At 33.1% G+C, this 11,873-nt stretch overlaps 1 protein-coding gene across 1 annotated transcript in view; it reads right to left on the bottom strand.

Annotated features, from left to right (window-relative positions):
* Positions 1-334: 334 nt before the first annotated feature.
* KLHL4 (kelch like family member 4) overlaps positions 335-11,873 on the bottom strand; it is a 118,043-nt gene continuing 106,504 nt past the window's right edge. The window contains exons 10-11 of the mRNA XM_074323668.1: positions 3,546-3,717; positions 335-1,799 (exon numbers count right to left, since the gene is read on the bottom strand). Coding sequence (XP_074179769.1) covers positions 1,740-1,799; positions 3,546-3,717 — 232 coding nt within the window. The 3' untranslated portion in view covers positions 335-1,739. The remainder of the gene's footprint in view (positions 1,800-3,545; positions 3,718-11,873) is intronic.

Below are 11,873 nucleotides of genomic sequence, written 5' to 3'. Positions count from 1 at the left end.
GTGCTCTGGGGATAAAAGTTTATGTAACTCTTCTACATTGATTTGGATAAGGTACGTATTCAAAGATCCAACAGAGCTATGTGTGTGCGTGTGTGTGTGTGTGTGTGTGTGTGTGTGTGTCTTTTATTTTTTCATAGCATATCTATGTCTCCATCTTTACCCCTAGAACTCAAGATGTCAATAGCTCTCTGTTTAGAATTAAAGACAATTGCAGGGGTAAGGAACAAAGGAAGGCAATTATATTTTTATATTTAAATACGGTATTTTAGCTGTTTGGATAAAAATATTAAAAAGTCATTTCAAACTGCATTTGACATAATTTAAAGCCACACTCTTTATAACCAGAGGAAATAGATTTTATTTAAATTCAATTTGTCAAAGTACAAATATCTTTGTACAACTTATGTTGCTCTTTTTTTTTTAAAACTCAAAAAGTAGTGGTACATTTTATAAGTGTTTCTCTGGATTTTACTTGTTGGTTTCACATACTACAATACAAAGCTTGTTTAAAAGAACATATTGCAGAAATTCTAAAATTGTACATTACTTTTAAAGTTACTTTCATAAAGAAGTTTTTTTTTTAACATTTTACCTTAAATATTTTTGTAATGTGATAATGGAAGTAAAAATTTAAAGGTAAAATACTACCCAACTATCCATTTTGTTGTTTTTTAATTCAAAAATGTTTATTGTAGTGCATATATCCTTAACATTTTCTGATGTATGAATATAACATTAACAGAGAAGCGTGTATTAGTACATAAAAGATAATTACAGAATTTATCATGGATTGAATATTTTTGTGTTTCCAAGTGTAATATTGTAGAACATCTCAATTTTACTGCACTTTAAAAATTGTTTTTGAAAATTTGTTAAACAATGATAGATATTGACAGAGTTCACAGAAATGTTTGAGGAGAATATTACTTTCTATACAAGTGAGGCCCTGAAATTTTAAAGCTAAGGTCACAGTTTACATCAATATGATAAACATTCATTGTTTTATTATATGGATTATGTATATGAAATGACCAGTAATATTTTGATGGTAACAAATCTAACAAGACAACATGTTAAGTAATACCACATTTTTGTGTATGCTTTGGAAGATGGTACTTTAAAAGTGTAAGCTTGTGAAAATTTTAACATACTGTGATAATCACAACAAATTATGTCAATGAGTTTTTGTTTTCCCTCAACACAGTAAAAGCTTTCTTCTTGATAAATGTGAGGTATCATTTAGCTATTTGAGACATTTTTTTTTGAATAAGAGAATGATGTCTTACTGAAAATCAGACTTTATATTTTAAGCTTTAGATGTTCTGTTTTATATTAGTTATGTTCCACATAATAGAGTACCTTTTTTTTTAAGAAATAGAAAATGTTTTTAACTTCTCAGACTCTTAACAATTAACAATTCTTCTATAACCTCTCATATCTTGGCCATTATCAATTTCTTGTAAACATTTTAAAGTAATGAGGCTAAACTTAGACTAGTGGACTTCCATTTATATTATCAGCTGTAACAACATATAAACCTAACTCTTATAGGTAACGTTTGTTTAGAAACTTGTTTTGGCTTCACAAATTAGAACAATTATAACTACATATTAAAATAACAGAAGAATTTTCATGTTTGATTACTAACTGAAGGAAATAACAGTTTTCTTCTTCTTCTCTTCTTCCTACTCCATTTCTAAAAAAAATATCCAGTTTCCTTCCCTTTGATAAAGATAGCTTTATGGTAACTTCAACACCACAACACATGCACCAGCTCTTCCCATGTTAACAGGAACTTCCTAACACAGAAAACAACAACAAAACAAACAAAATACAAACAAGAAAAGTAATGAAGTTTGAATGAACTCTCTGTTTAGCATAATATAGCATGTTGGAGTTGATGCAGTCTTTAGCTATCTTGGTCTAATCTACATCTCACATAAAGACAAGGGAAAATGTAGCCCAGAAAACAGTCCAGTGTGATAGAAAAAATATAATCTTTAAAATGATGTAGATCTGAGTTTGAGGAGCAGGTGATAATGAGTAAGTTCCACCTCTCTGGTAATTTCTCACTTGAAAAATTACAGCTAATAATACTTCAAGAATAAGTTAGAATTAACTGACAATGAATGAAAATAACTTGGCATATAGTAGTTATTTTTTCACTTTTTTTCCTTTTTATTTTTCAATTGCAGTTGACATTCAATTTTATTTTATACTAGTTTCAAGTGTACCGCATAGTGGTTAGACATTTATATAACTTAAGTGTTCCGGTAAGTCTAATGCCCACCTGCCTCCATACATGTTATCACAACATTATTGACTATATTCCCTATGCTGTACTTTATATCTCTGTGACTACTCATTTTATAACTACCAATGACATACAGTAGTTATAATTCCATTATTTGTTAGTACTGTTTTACTCTCTCCAACATTACACAATAGAACAGTGAAAATCCAGGAATAGAATCTAGGTCTCTTAGGTACTAGTTTACATTTTTCAGAAAAGTAAATTTCACCGGCTCAGACAAATATTTTGATTATTGTAGTTTACCTAACTCCTTGTTTGCTAAAATGTTTTCTTCCATTTCTAGCTGGTCTTAAGTATTGATAAAGTAAAGAGCTATCTACATGGCAGAATTTAAGTGATTCCAAGGGTCTTAGTAAATCAAATTGTTGAAGGAGATGGAAACCCATTATCAGCTGTCAGTATATTAACACATTTATTTAGAACAGTAACCAGCTCACTAGGTAGAAAATAGAGCAGCATGAAATCAGTATAAGGGAAGGTGACGTTGGATACCAGATACAAGGTTTGCCTGTTTGTGGAAATGGTGAAGAGTTAATCAGACTTCATGTTTTTATTAATCCATTATGTAACTAGCAAAACACCACTAGACATTTTGGAATAAATATAGCACTGTCACTGGAAAAAACTGTCAGGCACATCAATTTTGCTTTGCATCCCCTAGATGTGCTTTCAGTGCCCCTTCTGTACTCTCCTTGTAATTCCTTCTGTTAGATGCCCAGCACTCTTGAGTTTGTTTAATTCCAGTCTCTTACTGAGCATTAATTTTCTTAAATGACTGATTGAGTTAAGACTGTCACAGTTTATACAATCTCTATGAGGAAGGGACTGAAAGACTTTTCTCCTGGGCATCAGCTGATAACATGGGGCAGATATGGGTGGACAAGGACATTGCTCTTGGTTCTCAAGTCATAATACATACATATAAAGTTGGGCAGAAAGTAAGGCTCTTGAATTATTGAACCTGACTCACTTTTCTGTCAAATGAATGATCCATGCAGTCAAGAGATGGTTCTATCCCCTTTCATTTAAGTACTGATGGATCCTGCTAATAATCACTTAAGATCAACTAGTAATTTCATATAGCATAGATAAAGCACGTACTATAAATTTCACTAAGAAAATCTGGTTAGGCCCTAAAGGGTAAGAGAATGGAATTAATTCCAAACGTATATTAAAAAATATTTTATTAAAACCTGAAATATACCAATTTGAGTACTTTTAATAAGAGTACCTGTTTCCATTCATCTTTCTGTGCATCATATGACTCAACAGTGTTCAAATAAGCATGTCCATCATATCCTCCAACCACAAAGAGCTTGTCTCCTAGGGCACACACAGCAACAGCATCACGAGGAACACTCAGAGGCGCCACAGTTGACCATGAATCATTTTTTGGATCATACCTTAAAGAGTTTAGGAATACAATTGAGAGGAGAAGTCCAATAGTATTAACATTGAAATAATAAGCATTGATAAGATGTATACTTGTCTAATAGAAGGAATTAAAAATACCTTATAAATAATCAAGTGTAGTGTGACTAATAAATGTAAAAGGTAAATACATGACAAAATTCTTTTCAGCCACCAGAGGACACTCAAAGCATGTCAAAAATATATCTCCTTTCTAAAACACCATGCATTTCTTTGCTCAGTACTGAGATTCCCCATGAGGAAATCTCACATATTAACATCTTAATGTTTTGTGGAAAATGCACCGTCTCTCATTTAGTATGCTGGGTGGAGAGCCTTCATTTTTCTCTTATTCTCTGTTTATCAAAATTATACATCAGATGCCTAATCCTGTTTATATGAGAGCATGCATTTTTTAAGTAAATCTGAATTACCTTTTAGTTTTAGAAAATGTAGTGCACTGGTTTTTAATACTATTTGCTATTAGAGTGACCATAGTCTTATCCTATATTTTGCCCCTGTGAGAGTTCCTATTTATCTTCACAAGAGCCTTGGATTATTTCCCCCATTTTAATCTGAATTTAATTCCTTATCCCCAAACTTTTCTGTCACCAAACAAAAGAGAATTCAGGAAATGATATTAATTAAAATCTGCATCAATAATTCTTTCCTAAAATTTGAGACTATGATTTTAAAATACATAATACTAAAATCTAAAAGAGGTGAACAATAAAAGAAAACTCATATAGTTATACATGGAAATTATCTCTGATTTCTGTTGGCCTATTTGTAAAATCCAAATAAATATAATCATTTTACAAAAGAGACATTAATTCATTACTTTTTACTAATGTCCTTTATTTCTACTACCCCTCTTATTTCTGTTTTTATATCTTTAGTCATATTCTAAATTATCTGATCCAAGCTCCCATGTGAAATTAACCTTACATCCAGTAACATTTTTAATAATATCTGAGATCAGCAATAATTAAGACAATATGAATATCCAGTAAATATTGTTTAGTGTCATGGACTATTTCACCTTAAATTCTGATGTTATAATAAAACCCAGAACCAGAAAATTCATATCTATATCTTTAACTAAACTGAATATTCAACACAATTACTATTGTTAATTGAGACTGCACTCAGTAACAGAGTACACACATGTATGAATGGTGAACCAAGGCTCATAGAAGGATTCCCTTACTTATTTGCAAACCAAACCCAAGACTGTTATGCATGGGCATGATAATTAATGCTCAAAAATATGGCTAATGTTCATATTATCTGGATAATGCTTGATTAAAAAGAGGGTTTTGGGGAATGTTGAATCTTTTGAAGAAAAAAATTGGTAATATGGTTACCATCTGTAAAGACACAGGAGCAGTTATTAAATAAAGAGTAAGTTACCATATGCCTTTCAAATTAAAATAGCATCACATCTCTTTTTGTTTCACTTTTGTTTTTCTATCTCTCCTCCTTACTTTATTTTTTTTTAATTTTCCAATTACATTTGATAGTCACTCTTATTTTATATTAATTTCAGGTGTACAGAATGGTGGTTAGACATTCATATAATTTATGAAGTGATTCCCCCCAATTAGTCTACTACCCAACTGGCACTAGACATAGAAATTACAATATTGTTTGACCATATTCCCGATGCTGGGTTTAACATCTTCGTGACTATTTTGTAACTACCAATTTGTACTTCTTAATCCCTTCACCTTTCTTGCCCAGCCCCCCAAAACCCTTATCTAGCAACCCTGTTTGTTTTCTATATCTATGAGTCTGTTTGTTTTGTTTCTTCATTTATTTTGTTCTTTAGATTTCACATATAAGTGAAATCATACGGTATTTATCTTTCTCTGTCTGACTTATTTCATGTAGCATAATACCATCTAAGTCCATCCATGTTGTTGCAAATGGTAGCATTTCATTCTTTTTTATGGCCAAGTAATATCCCATTGTATATATGTACCACCTCTTCTTTATCTAATTGTCGATTGATGGGCACTTAGGTTGCTTCCATATCTTGGCTATTGTGAATAATGCTGCAATGAACAAAAGGTGCATATATCTTTTCAAGTTAGTGTCTTGTATTTCTTCGGCTAAATACCCAGAGGTGGAATGGCTGAGTCATAAGGTAGTTCTAATTTTAATTTTATGGGGAAACTCCATACTGTTTTCCATACTGGCTGCAACTATTTGCAATCCTACCAACAGTACACGAGGGTTCCTTTTTCTCCACATCCTCGCCAACACTTTTTTTCAATTTTTTTTACATTCATTATTATTTTACATTAATTTCAGGTCTACATCACAGTGGTTAGACATTTGTGTAATTTAAGAAGTGATCCCCTTAACTAGTCTAGTACCAACCTGGCACTATACATAGCTATTACCATATTATTGACTATATTCCCTATGCTTTACTTGACATCCTGGTGACTATTTTGTAACTACCAATTTGTACTTCTTAATCCCCTCACCTTTTTCACCCGATAGCACAACCCCCCTCCCATCTCTCACCCCAACAAATCTAGTACCCATCTAACACTATACAGTTATTACAATATTATTGACTATAGTCCTTGTGCTATACCCTACATCCCCATGACTACTTTGTAACAACCAATTTGTACTTCTTAATCCCTTCCCCTTTTCATCCACCTCCAATCCCTCCCATCTGGCAGCCATTAAAATGTTCTCTGTTATCTATGAGTGTTTCTGTTTTGTTTGTTTTGTTCTTTAGATTCCACATATAAGTGAAATCAATTTGCATCTGTCTTTCTCTGTCTTACATACCCCACTCAGCATAGTACCCGCTATGCCCATCCATGCCATCACAGATGGCAACAACCCATTCCCTTCCATGGCCGAGCTATATTCCATTGTATATATGTACCACCTCCTCTTTATTCATTCATGGACACCCAGGCTGCCTCCACATGTTGGCCATCGTAAACAATGGTGCAATGAACATATGGATGCAAACATCCCCTCAATGTAGCATTTTGGGTTTCTTTGAATAAATACCCAGAAGTGGGATTACTGGATCTTTCTTTGTCTCATGTTATAGCCTGTGTTTTAAAGTCTATTTTGTCTGGTATAAGTATTGCTTCCCCAGCTTTTTTCCCCCCCATTTTCATGAAATAACTTCTTCCATCCCTTAACTTTCAGTCTGTGTGTGTTTTTCAATCTGAAGTGAGTCTCTTGTAGGCAGCTTTCATAACGGTTCTCTTATCCGTTCAGCCACACTATGTTTTGATTGAAGAATTTAATTTGTTTACATTGAAAGTAATAGTTGATAGACACATAGTTATTGCCATTTTATTATTTATATTTTTTATCTTTTTTTTAATCTTAAAGAAGTCCCTCTAACTTTCCTTTGTCGTGATGAACTTCTTTAGTTTTTTCTTCCCTGGGAAACTCTATCTGTTCTTTGATTCTAAATGATAGACTTTTTGGGTAGTCTTGGTTGTAGATCCTCGCTTTCTTTTGCTGTGAATATTTCCTGCCAATCCCTTCTGGCTTGCAGAGTTTCTGTTGAGAGATCAGCTAACAATCTTACAGGAGCTCCCTTGTAAGTTACTAGTTGCTTTGTTCTTGCTGCTTTTAGGATTCTCTTTGTCTTTAACCTTTGTCATTTTAGTTACAATGTCTCTTGGTGTGGGCCTGTTTTGGTTCATCTTGTTTGGGACTCTCTGCACTTCCTGGACTTGTATGTCTATTTACTTCACCAGGTTATGAAAGTTTTCAGTCATTATTTATTCAAATAGGTTCTCAATCCCATGCTTTCTCATTTTTCCTTCCAGTATCCCTATGATGCAAATGTGTTACTCTTGATATCATCGCTGAGGTCTCTTAAACTATCCTCATTTTTAAAAAAATTATTTTTTTCCTTTTGCTGTTCCAATTGGGTATTTTCTTCTACTTTGTTCTCCAAATCACTGACCTGATATTCTGCTTCAACTAATCTTCTGTTGATTCCTTTATGGTATTCTTCATTTCCATTATTGTATGCTACATATCTGACTTTTAAAAAAATGTTTCTGTGTCCTTCTTTATGCTTACTATCTCTTCGTTGAAGTTCTCAGTAAGTTCCTTAAGCATCCTTATAATCATTGTTTTGAACTCTGCTTCTGGTAGATTACTTGCCTCCATTTTATTTAATTCATTTGTTTTCTAATTTTGGCTGCCTCACCGTGTTTGTTTCTACATCTCCCCATCTTGGCAGGGTGGCCTTATGTAGTAGGTATATTGTGGGGCCCAGTGTTGCAGTATCCCTGGTAACCTGACCTGGGTGTTACAGGAGTGCCCCTTGTGTGGGTTGTGTGCTTTCCTGTTGTAGTTGAGCCTTGAATGCTTTTGGAAAGTTTTGGGGTAGAATTGACCCTCAGTCTTACTGGCTATAAAAGTTGGCCATGCTCACAGCATATGAGCTCCTTGTGGGAGCTGACACCATGGAGTGGGATTTGCCCCAGTGGGCTCTGGAACCTGCCACAACCACCCTTTAGATGTGCCATACGTGGTGCTATTTTATGTATTCTAGATTTTTTTTTCCTTATGCAATGGGTACTTTAAAATAAATTAAATTTGATGTATTGGTTAGTAAAATTATATAGGCTTCAAGTGTACAATTCTATCATACATCATCTGTATATTGCATTGTGTGTTCACCACCAAGTCAAATTTCCTACCATCACCATATATTTGACCCGGTATATCCTCTTCTACCTCTCCCTCTCCCCCCTTTCCCTCTGGTAACCACTAAACTGTTGTCAGTACCTATGAGTTTTTGTTTGTCTTTTTCATTTGTTGCTTTGTTTTATTTTATTTTTATTTTTTTTTGTTTTTGTTTCTTGTGTTTTGTTTTGTTTTTATATTCCACATATGAGTGAGATCATATGGTTCTAAATGTTTTCTGTCTGACTTATTTCACTTAGCAGATAATGTCAAGATTCATCCATGTGGTTGCAAATGACAGTATTTCATCCTTTGTTATGGCTGAGTAGTATTCCATTGTGCATGTGAGCCACATCTTCTTTATACAATCGTCTGTTGAAGGACACTCTGGTTGTTTCCATGCCTTGGCCACTGTGAATAATACTGCCTAGGAATAAACTTAACAAAGGATGTGAAGGACCTATAGATTGAAAAACTGTAAGACGTTAGAAGACACACACACAAAAAATATGGAAAAAAATTCCATGTTCATGGATTGGAAGAATCAGCATAGTTTAAATGGCCATATTACCCAAGGCTATGTATGGATTTTAATATAATCTCTATCAAAATCTCAATGGCATTTTTTAAAAAAGAAATAGAACAAAAATTCATCGGATTTGTATGTAATCATAAAAGACCCCAAATAGCAATAGCAATCCTGAGAAAAAAGAACAAGACTGGTGGTATCACACTCCCTGACTTCAAATTATACTACAAAGCCACAATAATCAAAACAGCATGGTATTGGTAGAAAAACAGACACACAGATCAATGGAACAGAATTGAGAATCCAGAAATAAACCCACATGTATATGGGCAGCTAATTTTCAACAAAAGAGCAAAAAACATACAATGGAGAAAAGAAAACCTCTTCAATAAAATTGGAAAGCCACTGCAAAAGAATGAAACTAGACTGCTGTTTGTCACCATATACAAAAAATTGACTCAAAATGGATTAAAGACCTAAATATAATGTCTTGTATTTTTTCAGTCTATAGGTCCTTCACATCCTTTGTTGAGTTTATTACTAGGCAGTCTTATTCATGGTGGCCAAGACATGGAAACAACCAAAGTGTCTTTTGGATAGATGATTGGATAAAGCATGTGTAGTACATGTAACAACACAGTGAAAAGGCAACCCCCAGAATGAGAGACTCGATTAACAAATTATGTATCTGACAAGGGATTAATATATGGACTACATAAAGAACTCCTATGACTCAAAACAACAAAAAGATACGAAACCCAATTAAAAATGAGCAAAAGACTTGAATAGACATTTCTTTAAAGAAAATATACAAATGTACAAATGGCCAATAACATATGTCAAGATGCTCAATGTCACTAATTATTAGGGAAGTTCAAATTACAACCACAAGGGGATATCACTTCAAATTCATTGGGATAGCTATTAAAAACAGAACAAAACAAAACAAAACTGAACAAAACAAAACAAAAATCAGAAAATAACAAGTGTTGGTGAAGATGTGCAATAATTGGAACTCTTGTTTTGTTGGAGGGAATAAAAAATGTCGCAGCCTCAATGGGAAAAAAAAGTATGGAGGTTCCTCAAAAATGTAAAACTATAGTTACTGTATGATAAAGCAATTCCACTTTTGTGTGTATACACAAAAGAATTGAAAACAGAGTTTCAAACATTTGCACAACTATGTTTATAGCAGCATTATTCACAGTATCCAAAAGGTGGAAGCAACCTAATTGTCCACTGATGAATGAATGGAAAAACAAAACGTGGCATATACATATAATATGATATTCTTCAGCTTTAAAAATGAAAGGGAATTCTGACACATGGTATAACATGGATGAACCTTGAAGAATTGTGCTAAGTAACATAAGCCAGTCACCAAAGGATAACTACTTATGACTTCAGTTTTATCACATGCCTAGAATTGTCAGATTTATAGACAAAAAGTTAAATGGTGGTTGCCAGTAGTTTAAGTGAAGGAGGAATGGGGATTTATTATTTAATGTGTATGGAATTTTATTAGGTTGGTGCAAAAGTAATTGCGGTTTAAAAGGTTAAAAATAATTGCAAAAACAGCAATTACTTTTGCACCAACCTAATAGTTTGAAGAGATGAAAAAAGTTCTGGAGATAAATGATGGTGATGTTTTCACAACAATGTGAATGTACTTAACGCCACTGGATTGTACTCTTTATAATGGTAAAAATGGCAAATTATATGTCATGAAATTTTGCCACACTAAGTAAATAATCTGGCATGATGAAGAGGTGGTCAGTAATTACCTTGCTAACTATCAGTAGAACTATTGTGGATAATCTCAGTGTCACATATGTTTGGCTGTACTATAGTATATATATGAGGCATTGCTTGACCTTATTTACATTTTGCATAATGTTAAAATATGTTTGCACCTCTTAAGAACTGATCTCAGGAAAAGCATTTCAAATATACACTGAGTAGCAGGGAGCTGGTTACTTAAGATTAAACTTAAAAAAATTAAAACTACCACAAATCAATTATTAGGTAATTAGAAACAAAGCATTATCCATTATGATTCAGTGGTATCCTTCTCAGAAGAAGAATATTGATATCTCTTCCTTTAGTCTCTTCTTCCTACATGTATCCTATATATCACTGCTAAATCAATTTCCCCCAAATGACTATAATGGCAGTTCCCCCAAATTTAATTGTCCCTTTGCCTACAAGATAAAATGTAGGCTATCCAACAATCTAGTACTTAATTGTGCTTTGAATTGGCCTTCTAAATCACGTTTCAACATATAGTCTCTGCTCTTGTCTACAAAGCTTTCTCCTTTACATCCATAGTTTTGGTTGTGCTTTTTCTTACACCTGAAATCCCCTCCATTCTTTTTTATGAGTACAAAGTACAAATTCTACGTACTCCATGAATTTCTCTTGAGGACACCATCCCATACTGATGTTGGCTTTCTGAATTCTGATAACCGCATTGACTGTACGTTTGTCATTTGTTCTTAAGTTAATATCATTTTGATATTATGTATATTTTTTGTATTGTGAAGGACATGAATGGTATAACTATAAAGTTATATGACTTCTTTTAACAAACATCATACTTTATTCATCTAAATGAATGTCTGCCATTCAAAGAAGTTACCTTTAGTAAATTAAATGCTTAATGCAATAAAGTCATCATTCAGAACATTATTAACACATCTCTTAGGAAATTCTTTCTGTATATTTTGTGGTGGTAATTCTTCATCCTTTGAGGACTGATTTTATTTTTGAAACAGTAAATTTAATTTGATTTGAGCTGATGAATAGGTGGAGTGATAGCTTGGCATAAAATTTCTTTATTATTAGATCCCTTTTGTCTCATTATTTTATGGGTGACTATCAAATAATAAAACAGCATATTATTTTTATATATTTCTTTAGATGGATCTG

Source organism: Rhinolophus sinicus, chromosome X (genome assembly GCF_036562045.2).
Source record: "Rhinolophus sinicus isolate RSC01 chromosome X, ASM3656204v1, whole genome shotgun sequence".
Taxonomy (NCBI): Eukaryota; Metazoa; Chordata; class Mammalia; order Chiroptera; family Rhinolophidae; genus Rhinolophus; species Rhinolophus sinicus.
The sequence above is the reverse complement of the archived record's forward strand: the minus strand, read 5'-3'. Positions and strand labels throughout refer to the sequence as shown.